Source organism: Ochotona princeps, chromosome 4 (genome assembly GCF_030435755.1).
Source record: "Ochotona princeps isolate mOchPri1 chromosome 4, mOchPri1.hap1, whole genome shotgun sequence".
NCBI lineage: Eukaryota > Metazoa > Chordata > Mammalia > Lagomorpha > Ochotonidae > Ochotona > Ochotona princeps.
Window position 1 is genome coordinate 61,112,955 of NC_080835.1, and position 15,886 is coordinate 61,128,840.

General features: G+C 39.6%; 1 protein-coding gene across 7 annotated transcripts in view; it reads left to right on the forward strand.

The window, feature by feature from the left end:
- Positions 1 to 15,886, forward strand: part of ANKRD42 (ankyrin repeat domain 42) — a 57,331-nt gene that overhangs the window by 9,609 nt on the left and 31,836 nt on the right. For all 7 annotated transcript variants that reach the window (XR_009245340.1, XM_058663668.1, XM_058663666.1 and 4 more), the window contains exons 3-6: positions 2,885 to 2,992; positions 6,020 to 6,139; positions 7,787 to 7,922; positions 14,616 to 14,816. Coding sequence is in view for 6 of the 7 variants with exons in the window: in XM_058663668.1 (XP_058519651.1) it covers positions 2,885 to 2,992; positions 6,020 to 6,139; positions 7,787 to 7,922; positions 14,616 to 14,816 (565 nt within the window). In the remaining variant the exon portion in view is untranslated. The remainder of the gene's footprint in view (positions 1 to 2,884; positions 2,993 to 6,019; positions 6,140 to 7,786; positions 7,923 to 14,615; positions 14,817 to 15,886) is intronic.

The window sequence follows — 15,886 nt, forward strand, 5'->3', positions numbered from 1 at the left end:
TACTATGTATACATGTTTGAATCAGTAATTTGGATCTCAGCCACAATGTATCTCTGGTACAATTTCTTTTTTCTTTCTTTTTACAAAAAAAACCTGATGTATTTGAAAGAATTAAACAGAAGGGCCTGGCCCTGTGGCATAGTGGCTAAAATCTTTGCCTTGCATCCTCTGGGGTGCCATATGGGTGCCAGTTATGTCCTGGTTGCTCTGCTTCCCATCTAGCGACCTCCTTGTGACCTGGGAAAGCAGTAGAGGATGGCTCAAAGCCTTGGGATCCTGCATCTGTGTGGGAGACCTGGAAGAGGTTCCTGGCTCCTGGCTTTGGATCGACTCAGCTCTGGCTGTTGTAGTCATCTGGGGAGTGAACCAGTGGATGAAGATCTTTCTCTCTGTCTCTCTTTCTCTCTATAGATCTGCTTTTCCAATAAAAATACATATTTTAAAAATTTAGAGAGAGGCAAAGAGGAAGAGGGAGAGGGGAGGAAAAGAGAGAGAGAAGCTGAGAAATCTTCTATTTGGTACTTCACTCCCCAGATGGCCACAGTGGTGAAAGCTGTGCTAGTGTGAAGTCAGGAGCTGCATCTGCCTCTTACGTGGGTGCAAGCGCTGTCTTGCATTGTTTTCCCAGGTGCATTAGTTAGGAGCTGGATCAGAAGTGGAGAACTGGCATCAAACTGGTGCCCACATGGGATGCAGGTGTCACAGGCAGGAGGTTTACCTGCTGTCTCACTATTCTGGCCTCCTCTAGTCCCTAATTTCTAGAGCTTCAGCTGGCAGATTCAAAAGTTGGAGCTGTCATCTTTGGAAGGATTGTCTGGTGGTTAATGCTAACTGAAATGACACCTTAATTCATCTCCATGTGGGTCTTTTTGTGCAAGGTCTCTTCACATGCACTGGTTTGTATAGCCTCACATTATTATTATGGCTGGGTTCCATAGACAGGCAGAGAGGGTATAGCTTATAGAGGATTGCATGAAGAATATCCTTTTTTTTTTTTTAAAGATTTATTTATTTTTTATTGGAAAGGCGGATATACAGAGAGTAGGAGAGACAGAGTGGAAGATCTTCCATCCGATGATTTCACTCCCCAAGTGAGCCGCAACGGGCCGATGCGCGCCGATCCGAAGCCAGGAACCAGGAACCTCTTCCGGGTCTCCCGTGCGGGTGCAGGAATCCAAAGCACTGGGCCGTCCTTGACTGCTTTCCCAGGCCACAAGCAGGGAGCTGGATGGGAAGTGGAGCTGCCAGGATTAGAACCGGCGCCCATATGGGATCCTGGGGCGTTCAAGGCGAGGACTTTAGTTGCTGGGCCATGCTGCCGGGCCCAAAGAATATCTTTTCTAACATTTTATAATAATTGTTTCAGATTTTTAGAAAATAATTGATACTACAGATATCTTTAAAATACTTGAGCGTCCCAGGTGCTATTCTTTACTTTCAAACTCCAAAGATAATGATTGTACAGACTTTGAAATTGTTTATTCCTGTCTATGTTTTATGCTATTATTTTATATGATTATGTAATTATTTTGAATGACATTCTTTATATAAATGGCATCACATTATGTGTGTCATTTTGCAGCCTGCTTTTTTTCTGTTGCAATTTGGAATTTTAACTGTGGTTATATATGTGCTCTAGTTCATTTGTTTCAGTCATTTTTAAAAAAGGTTTATTTTTATTGGAAAGTCAGATTTACAGAGAGGAGAGACAGAGACAGAAATTTCTATATGCTGGTTCACTTTCCAAGGAGTCACAATGGCCAGAGCTGAGCCAATTTGAAGACAGGAGCCAGAAGCTTCTTCTAGGTCTCCCACACAGCTACAGGGTCTCAAGGCTTTGGCCAATCCTCTACTGTTTTCCCAGGCCACAGGTAGGGAACTGGAAAGGAAGTGGAGCAGCTGGGACATGAACAGTTCCCAATATGGATGCTGGTGTTTGGAGATGGAGAATTACCCAATTGAGCCATGGTGCTGGGCCCTAGAACCTGTTGTTTCTATCTAACAGTGTTTTTGTAGACCTTATTTGACCTGTTTTTGTCCTTCCTTCCCCAGCTGTGCCCAGACTCTAGTAAGATCAGTTTCTTTTAAATTAAGCAGATTTTATGTCCCGTCAGTCTTACATTTATCTAAGAGAAATGCAAACGCAGTTTAGAAATGTTTATAGTGGTTTTATTCTGCTGTCTCAGAATAGTGCTAGCACATTATTTTCTCCTTAAGTATTTGTTGAATTTGCTGACTTACTGTGATTGTTAGTAAGACTGCTTTTTTACAAGTGTCTTTTGGTTACTAATCTCTATGACAAGCAAATGGTACCAAAATAAGCCTTTTAAACAAATGGTATGGCTTTGATTGATGTGGCATTGTGTTTCAGTGAGCTAAGAGTTTCATCCAGGTCTCCCAAATGGGTGCAGGAGCCCAGGTGCTTGGGCCATCCTCTGCTGCAACCCCAGGCAAATTAGCAGGGAGCTGAATGAGAAATGGAACACAGGGCCTTTAACTGCTAACTGTAGGAATCGTGCATTGCAGATGCTGGCTTAACGTGCTGTGCCACAATATTGGTCTCTATTTACCATCTTTGGTTTGATATTCTGTTCATAGTAACACTTGGCTATAATTAAGTAGCATCTGCACCTTACAAAGAAGAAAGGTTGATTTTGGTTTGCCTCAATTCTTACTATCCTTTATTATTTATCCTAGAGTAAGGCCAAAGGTTGGTTGCCATATCATTGCACTTGTAACTTTTGAATTTGTTGTTAAATCTGGTATCCTAATTCATTTAAGGTGCTTCTCAAGTTACAGTGGGAATTTTGTGAGAATTGATTCAAGTTAAAGTATATGGAAAGTTTAAAACATCTCCTTTATTCACTTTGTAACATTTTCTTAGTGTCTTCATTGGCTACTGTGGCATGGAGCTGATATCATGCAAGTAACTTCAAAAGGTTGGACAGCAGCTCACATAGCTGCAATCAGAGGTCAAGATGCTTGTATGCAGGTAATAATCGCTTGGGATACTTTTTAAAATTCATTAAGTTGAATTACTTTAACATTGTTATGCTGGCTTTGCAATAATTCTAATTATTTGATCCAGTAGAGTTATGTTTTAAACAAGAACTTGCTGGATCGTATGACTCAGATGTTTTTGTATTAAGTGCCTACTAATATGGTATGAGCCCAGTCAGTGATCCTTTTATGTCTGATGTAGTGGCTCTGTGGGTTGTTTTGAGAGATGTCACAGTCATGGCCAGTTGATCTCTTTTTTAGTTCGTTGTTATGGTCTCAGTGTTTGTGTCTTCCCCAGTTAAATATAAATGTCAGTTTTTATGTGTGGGTGATTAGCTGTAGGATTCCCCATGGCTACCAAAATACGTGAATGTTCAAGTCTCTTGTATTAAATGGTATGGCATATGTGTATAATCATTGAATATGCTTCCATAGGTTTTAGCTCTAGGTTATTGACAAATTATGTAATTGTTACATAAATAGTGGTGATAGCAGAGGATGTAAGGAGTAATGACAAGGAACAAAGTGTTTCTATGTCCAGTGTGCTTTTTCCTAGTATGTCTAAACTTGTGTATGTGCAATCTGTGGATATGGAAGTCTTGAAATCTTTACCTCCAAGATGATAGTATTAGGAGGCAGGGCTTTTAGGGAGGTTGTTAGGTTATGAAGACTCTGTTGGCATGAGTAGAATTAGTACCATTAGAATAGGCATTTTGTCCCTGGAGAGCTAGCTCACTCCTTACCTTATGTGTGAGGGTGCAGGGAGAAAGTGTGTCTATGCAGAAAAGGCTGCCACCAGACAGCAGTCTGCTAGCCTTTTGATTTTGGGTTTCTAATTCTTCAGAATTGTGAGAAATAAATTTCTATTATTTATAAGCTCTCCAGCTCATACAGTTTTGTTATAGCTGCCTGAAAAGACTGAAGTACTTGCCATGCCTGAAATTCTTTACTTAATATATTGCCTAGCAAAGGAACACATTAACATTTGGCAAGATTAAGTTTGTTGTAGAGTCTGCATTTAATCAATGTATGAGGTGGACTGGAATTTAACAGAATGTGAAGTTGTGTAAACAAATAATCTCTGCTGTTAAGAAGTCTGGGAATTTGAAGTGACAGAAATTCCACTCAGTGAAAGAAAACACAAAGAAAAACATGATTGAGGTTTTTTTTTTAATGAGAATGTTATCTTTTTTCTTTTTTTAAGATTTATTTATTTTTATTGGAAAGGCAGATGTACAGAGAGAAGGAGAGACAGAGAGGAAGATCTTCCATCCGATGAGTCACTCCCTAAGTGACCGAAACGGCCAGAGCTGTGCCAATCCAAAGTTAGGAGCCAGGAACTTCCTCCATGTCTCCCAGGTGGGTGCAGTGTCCCAAGGCTTTGGACCATCCTCCACTGCTTTCCCAGACCACAAGCAAGGAGCTGGATGGGAAGCGGGGCACCAGAATTAGAACCGGCACCCATATGGGATCTTGGTGCAAAACTTTAGCTTCTAGACTACCCTGCTGGGCCTGTGGCTTCACTTTTGATCCAGCTCCCTGCTAATAGCCTGGGAAGGCAATGGAGGTGGGTGAAATCCTTGGACCCCTGCATGTATGTAGGAGACTGGAGGAGGCTCCTGACTAATGGTTTTAGACTGGCAGGGGTCTGGCAGTTGTGACCATCTGGGGAGTGAACCAGTGGATAGAAAATCTGTCTCTCCTCTCTCTCTGTAAAATCTGCCTTTCATTATAGACAAGGAAAATTGTAGAATTTAGGAAGAAGTTGAGGTTTTATAAATGGATGAAATATCAGCTAAGCTTAAAATCTGGTTTGATTTTAGAGGTAAGAAGTGTTGTTGGCAGGAAATATGTTCAAATCCAATAGAAGTAGAGTGTATCACTTATTCAGTATTCTTATGTGACAGACACAGTGTTTTATTTAACAAAGATTCTGTGAGTTCCTCATTTTGTAGATGAGGAAACAGATTCAGAGTAAGTTATTTGGTTATGTCAGTGACAGAGTCAGAATTTGAAACTAGACTTGTCCTATTAATCTCTATAATATAATTTTTGTGGATGCTCTGCATCCAAAGATTGAGATATGCCCACGGGATATTTTATTATATAAGCTTGACTGAGTGTAGGTGATTTGTCATGTGGCCTGTTATGAACTATGCATAGATCAGATTTATAAAATGTGTTAGAAGTAAAGTATTTTGGATTCTTTTGTAGAGAAAGAGGGGTCTTACACACAATTGTCTGTAAATGACAACACTTAAAAACTTGTGGAAAACAGGATTGAAAGTAAGTTTATTTTGGTGCAAAAAACATTACGGTCTTAGAGTGTTCACTTTCCATGAACTGTTTGAAGATTTCTCATTATTTTATATATCCATATATAGAGACATACATATGTACATATACATGCATCCTGACTCATGCAAGGCGAGAACTTTAGCCATTAGGCTAATGCGCCAGGCCTAGGTGTTTGATCTGTTTTAAATTGGACTGTTTTATTGTTTTTGGATTTTAAGAATTTTATATATATTTTGGGGAACAATGCTTTACTGACTTTATCTGTCGCAAATATTTTCTCCCAGTCTGTAAATTGTCTTTGGGTCTCTTGAAACTATTTTTTGCAAGAAGAGTTTATCAACTCTTCTCATGGATTGCATCTTTGATGTATGTAAATCTTATTGCCAACCCTGGGTTACTTAGACTTTATCATGTGATATCTCCTATGAGTTTTATGGTTTTGCATTTTATGCTTACTTAGGTCTGTGATCTATTTAGAATTAATGTTTTTGAAGGGTAAAAGGTCTGTTTCTCCTTCTGTCTGTAAATCTGACTTTCCAATAAAAATAAAAAATAGATGTTAAAGAAATAATTAGCCAAGAATTTCCTAATTTGGTTGTAGTACATATTTAGGTACATAAATAATAATTTAGCTGTAGGCTAATAAATTACTTGCCTGCAAATATTCTGCATCTTCATCATTTATACTTGTGTAAACTCATGTCCATTTCGCTATTTTTAGGCTCTAATAATCAATGGAGCAAATCTGAGCGCTCAAGATGATCGTGGATGCACCCCTTTACATCTTGCTGCAACTCATGGACACTCGTTTACTTTACAAATAATGCTCCGAAGTGGAGTGGTGAGGGACTCCTGTCAATTAGTGATTGTATGCAATCATAGATGGGGTAGTATTTGGTAGTTTGGTTATTTCTTTCCACCTTTTAAAATCTCTTATATGACTAGGAAAGTAATTTAGTTGTTGTATTTAGCTTTACCATCTTTAAAGTTGGAACAGTAATTCAGATAAATCTCCTTTGCTGCTCCCCTACACCCCTACAAAGTTGAGTAGTATGAAGAATTTCCCAGGCATTAGGTTCTTCATGCTGCTTCAGAGTGTGGGAAGAGTCTGCAGCTTCCAAATAAGGGTAACCAGGTGATTGGAAATCTTTATGCATTTCTTTGTGTCCACCTATGTGTTTTTTATTATACTAACTTAGAAAGTGATTTTTCTCTCTATATTTTATTTATTGCAGTATTTATTTTCACCATTATTCAGTTGTGTAAAACATAAAAAGAACCTCCTGTGGTGGGTATTATGGCACAGTAGAGCAAGCTGTTACCTGGATTGTTTGCATCCCATATTGGAATATTGATTTGAGTCCTGGCTCTTCCACTTTGAATTCAGTTGCCTGTCAAGTATGTATTTTCCTGGGAAGTAGCATATTGATGATTCAAGTACTTGAGTTCCTGCCACCCACGTGCCACGTCCCAGCTGTGCAGCGTTTGGGGAGTAAGTCAGTGGACAAAAGGGCTCTGTGAAAATTCTTTTTTTCTATCTCTTTGCCTTTCAAATGAATTAATACATCTTAAAAAAGAAGCTTTTATATATAAATAAATGCTTATATTGATTGTAATGATTACATTATATTGAGAGTGTGCATCTATAATTAGGGAAAACATTTAAAAATTACAAATTTTTAATAGCTTTTAATGTTTTTGATCTCAGTGATGTGATTTGATCGTTGAATTGTCCTTTCATTGTATCTAAGATTGGTGGTTAATAGTAAGATGACTAGTTCATTTTTAAAAGCTGTTCTATGTAATTAGTTATATTTTTGATTGATTTGAGAGGCAGCATTACAGAAACAAATGTAGAGAGCTCTCCCACCCACTGACTCACTCCCTAGTGACTGTGCCTGCTGAAGACAGGAACTTCATCTGGGTCTCCCATGTGGGTGGCAGAAGCCCAAGCACTTGGAGCTACCTTTTGCAGCTTTACTTTCTTGGGCACTTTAGCAGGGAGCTGGTTGCAAAGTGGAATAGCTGAGATTCATACTAGTGCTTGTATAGGAAACCAGCATTACCTGCAGTAGCTTAACCCGCTGTGCCACAATGCTGGCTGTATAATTTTTTTTCAATTTCAGTTTTTATTCTTCCATTTATTTTTCTTTTTTTATCTTGTATAATCATTTTTAAAAGGTTATTTTTATAGAACCTTTTATATATTTTCTATTACATATTTTATATACAATACATATTTATATTACATATTTTAGATATATTTTATTATGTATTTAATTTTATAGTGTTTATTATAAAACTTCTGTAGTATCTTATTAGCTCATGTGTTGCAGTCAGTGGTTGTGATATGTTTTCTATTACATTTACTGTTGCTTGACAGTTTTAAGAACAACTTCCAATTTTTATTGGTGAAAGTTAGCTGTTGAGCTTAGTGTTTTCCCTACAAAATGGAGAGAAACTGGATGCTTGTGAATATTACCTCTAGGATCCCAGTGTGGCTGATAAGAGAGAATGGAGACCTGTACATTACGCCACTTTTCATGGGCGACTTGGCTGTTTGCAGCTTCTTGTTAAATGGGGATGTAGCATAGAAGATGTGGACTACAATGGAAATCTCCCAGGTATTTACCCAAAGCAACTATTTTAATTTTCATTAATGTGAACTTCCAAATGTTTGATCACAGTTAAAACATTTAAGCTGTTATCATTCTAATAAAACTAAGTAATAAAGATCTTGATGCGCTCATTTTTTAAAATTTATTTTTGAACATTTAAAAAATTTCATAAAATGCCAGTGTCATGTTCTTGTTTGAGTTTTTTTTCCTGAAAGCATAATCAGCAAAATATTGTCTGCCCCATAGACAATTTGTTTCTTCTAATATTATTTTACATTATTTTAATTTTATTTACATAATTGAGAGAAATGCATGCCCGTGTGAAACCTCTGATTAGGGTGGGTGGGTATGGAGATATGAAAGAAGGTGGATGGGACAGATGTTTTAGTTTTTTTTCTCCTGTGTTCCCAGGGGAGGTTGGGGAGGGAGCTGCTCCTTGGTGCCAAACTACGTCAGCAGCTGGGGACAGGGGATGATCATTTGATGACTCCTTAGAGACCCTATGTGGGGAAGAGTGTTTTGAGTGTGTTACTTGGGCGATTTTGGTGTTTTGGTACAAACAGTTTTTTATAAAAACACTAGTATATTTGCTGTTACAGTTGTTTATCTTGTGATAAGTTTACCAGTTAATCAGGCTTTATCCATCATATCTTCTTTAAGAAATTGTACAAAAATTCAGAAGGGAGAGAGATCATAGTGATTAGAGTGAAAATGATACCTTAACTACACCTTGTGGGAATCTTCTTTTTTTGTAAGTTTTTACAAATTTTTAAAATTTATTTTTAATTGGAAAATCAGATATACAGAGAGCAGGAGAGACAGAGGAAGATTTTCCGTCCGATGATTCACTCCCCATGTGGCTTCAGTGCCTGGAGCTGAGCCGATCTAAAGGCAGGAGTCCAGAGCCTCTGCAGGGTCCCAAGGCTTTGGACCGTCCTCGACTGCTTTCCCAGGCCACAAGCAGGGAGCTGGATGAGAAGCGAGGCTGCTGGGATTAGAACCAGCCCATATGGGATCCTTGCGTGTGCAAGGCGAGGACTTTAGTCACTAGGCTAGTGGCATCGGGCCTACCTTATGGGCATCTTATGATACAAACATATCAAAAAGAAGTTCAGACAGAATAACATGAACAAGTCTGATAAATCACATTGCCATTTGGAACCTCTCTGGGTCCCTATAGAGCCTGTGATGCCTTAGACTGGCAGGCTAGACCTTCCTAATGTAACTCCTACTCAGCCCTCACCTCACTCCTTTGTTTTTAACTACCTAGGGCCTTGTCATTTTTATTCATTTATTTTTATTGAAGTATAACTGTTGGTGTTTATTTGGTGATGATCTGTTCATATGAACTTAAATTTATTTTTTGTATCTGAAAATGACTTAATTTGCTCATCTTCTGTAAAAGGTAAAGTTTTAAATTTAGCTATGTATATAGAAAAGTAATGTACAACTCATTGAGTTGCTAATTTTTTTTAGCAAAATGCCTGATCATTTTTTAGCAGTTTTGTCTGCTGATTAAGAAAGATCCAATTTTTTTTTTTTAAAGATTTTATTATTATTGGAAAGCCAGATTGATACAGAGAGGAGGAGAGACAGAGAGGAAGATATTCCATCCGATGTTTCACCCCCCCAAGTGAGCCGCAACGGGCCGGTACGCGCCGATCCGAAGCCAGGACCAGGAACCTCTTCCAGGTCTCCCATGCGGGTGTAGTGTCCCAAAGTTTTGGGCCGTCCTCAACTGCTTTCCCAGGCCACAAGCAGGGAGCTGGATGGGAAGTGGAGCTGCCGGGATTAGAACTGGCGCCCATACGGGATCCCGGGGCTTTCAAGGTGAGGACTTTAGCCGCTAGGCCATGCTGCCGGGCCCGAAAGATCCAATTTTTGTTTCTTTAAATATGTGTAATTATTATAAAACCTTGTAAAGTATGTTTTATCATACATTGCAGAAGTTAGGAATGTGGCCTCATGTTTAGACTGCTTGTGTTCAAACTTCTCCCAAAATAACTGCTCATTTGCTGTGCATTTATTGAATGCTTATTTTATATGTCTCCTTCTGAGGAATGGGAGATCACATCCAATAAGGCAAAGTTCTTCCCTTCAGCTGATAGTGAGGGGAGAGATAGGTAGTTATTAAAATCAATGAACAAAACACAGGAATAAGTATTTGGGTAAACATAATGTGGGAAAGTGGACAGTATTGCAGTAAGTGAAGTTTTTTTGTTGTTTTTTATGTAATATATTTTTATTTTCACTTCTGAATTATGTGGTACAATTTCGTATAGGCTGGGATTCCCCCCCAAACTCCCACTTCCCGACAGATTTTCCTCATTTTACTACAATAGTGTAGTCCTTCATGAGGAGTCATGATTCTATTAGTCTCTTATTTAAATGTACCCTGACATTGTTGGTACAGACAAAGTCAGGCATTCCAGCATCCCATTGTCTGCACATGTCCAACAGTTTCATTGGGAATCCATCCTTCATCTGAAAGCAGGGATGCATGTTCCATTATTCCCCACATCTGTATATGATAGACCCCAGTACTCCATCACTATACATTTCCATAATTGAGAAGCCATGAAACCAGGTCAACAACTGATCTGAGTTAGAACAGCCACAACAACAAACAACAACATCAGCAACAAATTACAGCACAATGAAAAAACGTGTCACTGAATAGCCAACACATGAGTGACAAAAAGGAAACACAAAAGTCTCTTGGGAAAAATGATGCCACCGTGTAATCCATGAGCCAATGATTAATTCAACAAGAAAAAAGAAATTATTTGGAATAAACAAAGCTGAAAAAACATCAAAACACATGGGATACAGCCGAAAAGCAGGCAAGCAACCAAAAAACAGTATGGATTGAATTATTGAAGTTACACTTTCCATGTTGGTTTCCTTATATAAGAGAGAATATATGGTATTTGTTCTTTTGTGATTGACTCATTTCACTGAACATAATGGTCCCCAGTTGGGACCACCTGGTTGTAAATGGTATAATTTAATTCTTCTTAATAGCTGAATAATATTCCCTGGAGTAAATGTACCACAGTTTCTTTAACCACTCTTCTTTGGACGCACATCTGGATTGTTTCCATGTCTTTGCTATTGTAGATTGTGCTGCTGCAAATACAGGATCACAAATCCCCTTCTCATATGCAGATTTTGCTTCTGAGGACCGGGATAGCTGGGTCATATGGCAGGTTTATTTGCAATTCTCCAAGCACTCTGCATACTGATTTCCACAGTGGTTGTACTAGCCTACACTCTCACCAGCAGTGAAGGAGGGGGCCTTTCTCCCCACATCCACGCCAGCAGGTGGTATTAGCTGAGTTCTGAGTAGATGAAGTTTAAAGTGAGTGGCCAGATAAGCCTTCACTGTGTGGATAAAGACCTAAAGAAGTTGAGGGAGCAGGTCTTGTGGTTATTTCTAGCGAAGAACATTACAGAAGTAGCAGTAAGTGTGAAGCTTCTTGCACAAGTGGGTGCCTCACGTATGTAAGTGATGGCAAGTTGGTGTGGTTGGGACAGAAGTGAGGGATTGAGTCACATATAATGAGGCCACAGAAGGAACACGAATCATGGAGTGCATTGAGGAGTAACAGCGCATGGCTTATGTTTGAAGGATCATTTGGGCTATTATGTCCATAATAGATTACAATAAGGATATGAGGGTAGCAAGGGCCAGAAATAGGGAGAGTAGTTAGCACTCTAAAGCAGTTATGAAGTTTACAATTTGAATTAGACCAGTGTGGGTGGGATATATAGGGAGAAGTAGTTGAATTCTGTAAGTAGTGTATATTCTGAAGAAGTCTGTAGAAATTGCTAATGGATTAGGGGCCCGGCGGTGTAGCCTAGCAGCTAAAGTCCTCGCCTTGGGCACCCCGGGATCCCATATGGGCGCCGGTTCTAATCCCGGCAGCTCCACTTCCCATCCAGCTCCCTGCTTGTGGCCTGGGAAAGCAGTCGAGGACGGCCCAATGCTTTGGGACCCTGCATCCGTGTGGGAGACCTGGAAGAGGTTCCTGGTTCCCGGCTTCGGATCGGCGCGCATCGGCCCGTTGCGGCTCACTTGGGGAGTGAAACATCGGATGGAAGATCCTCTCTGTCTCTCCTCCTCTCTATATATCCGGCTTTCCAATAATAAAAATCTTAAAAAAAAAAAGAAAAAAAAGAAATTGCTAATGGATTAGATGTGGGGAGTTACTAAGGGCAATTGAGTAGTTTTGAGGTTTTTGCCTGAACAATATGGAAAGGAGAGAATTTCCTTGACTAAGATGGGGAAGACTGTGTAAGGAAAATGTGGCAAAAACAAGGAGTCCAGCTTTTGACATGTTTAGATAGATGTACAGTGGCATTTAGGTACATAGTATGAATAAATTAGAGAATTCTGAAGTGTCAGTGGGAGTTTTTTAGAGGAAGGGGTAACTGGCTAAGGATAGAGTGTTACATGCCAGTCACTCAACTTCTGGACACTGGGGCTTCTATCTGCTGAGCTGAACTGATGACTTGACACTGCTGTACAGCTCATGAAGGCTTATACATAGCTTGCTTTTATTTCACAAGTGATCATGTCTTCAGAGTTGTAAGTACTATGCATTCCTTGCCTCTAGGCTTGCATATCCCCATAGCCACTTAGTATTCTTTCTTTTTGGAGTTTTTGGATTACGACTATCCCTCAGTCTGTTCCAGTGCATTTTTTTTTTCTTTTTAAAACATTGCTTTCCTGTCCCTGGGTTTCTTGTTTCTTTAGTCCTTTGTACTTTTAAAATACATATTTTCCATTCTTTTTAAGGACTTGGGGTGGAAATGATGAGAACAGTATATGCATACTCTGTAGTTTTGATCCAGCCTTCCTATTTGTAAGTAAATAATGAATTATTATAGAAAAGTAGGGTCTGGCATAGTGGCCTAACAACTAACGTCCTTGCCTTGAATGAGCCGGGATCCCATGTGGGCGCTTGTTCTAATCCTGGTGGCCCCGCTTCTCATCCAGCTCTCTGCTTGTGGCCTGGGAAAACAGTTGAGGATGGCCCAAAGCCTTGGGACCCTGCACCCACATTGGAGAACCGGAGGAACTCCTGGCTCCTGGCTTTAGATTGGCTCAGCTCCAGCTATTGCGGTCATTTGTGGAGTGAATCATCTGACGGAAGATCTTTTCCTCTCAGTCTCTCCTCTCTGTTTATCTGACTTTCCAATAAAAATAAATGCTTTTTTTAAAAAAAGAAAAGTAATATATATAGTGATAAAGGAATTAATATTTTCATAATGATTCTTCTAGCTTATCTCTATTTGCCTAAAGTATTGAATTTATTTATTTAGCTTTTTAAAAATTTATTTATTTTTATTACAAAGTCAGATATACAGAGAGCTGGAGAGAGAAGATCTTCCATCTGATGATTCACTCCCCAAGTGATCACAATGGCTGGTGCTGTGTCCATCCAGAGCCAGGAGCTAGGAACTTCCTCCAGGTCTCCCACATGGGTGCAAGATCCCAAAGCATTGGGCCATCCTCGACTGCTTTCCCAGGCCACAGCAGGGAGCTGGATGGGAAGTGGAGTTGCCGGGATTAGAACCGGTGCCCATATCGGATCCTGGAGCATTCAAGGCGAGGACTTTAGCCGCTAAGCCATGCCACCGGGCCCTTATTTATTTTACAACCACTTTCTCATGCAGTGATAAACTGTATAATTGAGATTTCACTTTTTTAAGATTTATTTTATTTTTTTGGAAAGTCAGATGTACAGAGAGAGGGGAGGCAGAAAAATCTTCCATCCGCTGACACACACCAAGTGGCCACAGTGGCCAGAGGTGAGCCAATCCGAAGCCAGGAGCCTGGTGTTTCTTCCAGATTTCCCACATGAGTGCAGGGTCCCAAGGCTTTGGGCCATCTTCAACTGCTTTCACAGGCCACAGCAGGGAGCTGGATGGAAAGTGGGGCCACCGGGATATGAAGCGGCGCCCATATGAGATTCTGGTGCATGCAAGGCGAAGGAGTTTAGCCACTGGGCTATCTTGCTGGGTCCAAGAGATCTTATTTTTAATCAGTTAATATTTTAGCTTATTTTTAAAAGACATCTTGTAATTAATTAATTTTTATTATTTTATATTTTTTTTTGGAAGAGAAAAAGAGAAATGTAGTAGGGAGGGGTTGACGAGAGGAAAAGAGAGAAGAGAAACAGACAAAGAGAACTTCCATTCATTGATTTACTCCACAAATCTCCTTGGGAGCCAGAAGCTCAAGATGCTCAACCTGAGTCTCCCACTTGAATGTGCTGCCTACTTTGGTGTGCATTAGCAGGAAGCTGGGATTCGAACTAAAGGTGGAACTGTAATATGGCATGCAAGTGTCCCCAGAAGTTCTTATGCACTACATGAAATGCCTGTTCCATTGAATTTAATTTTGAAAAAATAATTTGGTGGCACCCAATCTGTTGTGATCCTTGTCTGTTCTCGCTATGCTTATAGTAAGTCTCGTATGTAGCCGTTTAATGTGTTGCTTGGACAAGTATGAAAGGCTTCCCGCATCAAGGGCTTGAGTTTGGCACCAGTTCTTTCTAGCTCTGAGGATGTCTTTCCCTTCATGTGGTGTGGGAATAGTCGTCTCCCTAGGAGGATTAGACTTAATATGCTCTCTTCTTAAGCTGTTTTTATTTCAATTATAAAATTAATTTTCCCCTCTTTTCTATATAGTTCATTTAGCAGCCATGGAAGGCCACCTTCACTGTTTTAAATTCCTACTTAGTAGGATGAGTAGTGGACCACAAGCTTTAAAGGCCTTTAACGATAATGGAGAAAATGCATCAGACCTGGCACAGAGGTTTTTTAAGCAAAACATTTTGGAGTTTATCAAGAATACTGAGTATGAAGAAAAATACCCGGAAGATCAGGAAAGTAAGTAATGAACCTGAGATATTTTAGCATATAATACAATGTTAATGATAATAGATTTAATAGAATAGAAATAAAAGAGAAGTTATAATGCAAAGGTTATGTTCACATTTATTATGAAGCATTGTCTGCACATTCATCCAGGTTCTTTATTATGAAGTATTTTGGGCAATAGTATTTTGAGATTAACATAAAGAGAACTGTTTGTATTGCTAAACTGAAGAGTACAATATCCCTGGAATCTATTCCTAACGCTGTTCACTTTGTTACTGTTTCTTCTCCCCAGTGATAAGCTGTCGTTTTTAATTAGTCGTGTGATTCTGTGGTCTTATATTTTAGTTCTAAGGCATATGAATGTATTCACAGAAACAAAGATACTGTTTTGTATGTGTGTTAGTTGAAAGGCTAATCTACTGTAATAAGAAAACTGCAAGATTCAATGGCTTAAATTATGTGGAAATTAAGTGTGTGTGGCAGTCCAGGTTAGAGAGGGACTCTGAGTAGTCATTCAGGGTCTTCGTATCTTTCAACCTCTCCTAGTAGTTACTAATCTAACGGGCTGAAGAGGGAGCTGGGACAGAGAAATCTTCCATCCGCTGGTTCATTCCCCAAATGTTTGTACTAAGCAGGTCTGAGCCAGGCTGAGGCAAAGAGCCATGAACTCCATCCTGGTTTCCCACATGGGTGACAGGGACCAGGTGTTAGGGCTTTCTTCTGGTGCTTTCTAATGTGTATAGGCATGAAGATAGATTGGTAATAGAGTGGTTGGGACTCAAACAAGAACCCTTAAGGGATTTCAGCATTTCAGGTGGCAGTGTAACCTATTGCTTCAGCTCTGTTTTTTTTTTTTTTTTTTTAGATGTTTATTTTACTAGAAAGGAAGGACAACGGACTCTCTCTCTCTCTCTCTCTCTCACACACACACAGATTGATTTTTTTTTTTTTAAGATTTATTTATTTCATTACAAAGGCAGATATACAGAGAGGAGGAGAGACAGAGAGGAAGATCCTCTGTCCGATGATTCACCTCCCAAGTGAGCTGCAACGGCCGGTGCGCGCCGATCCGATGCCAG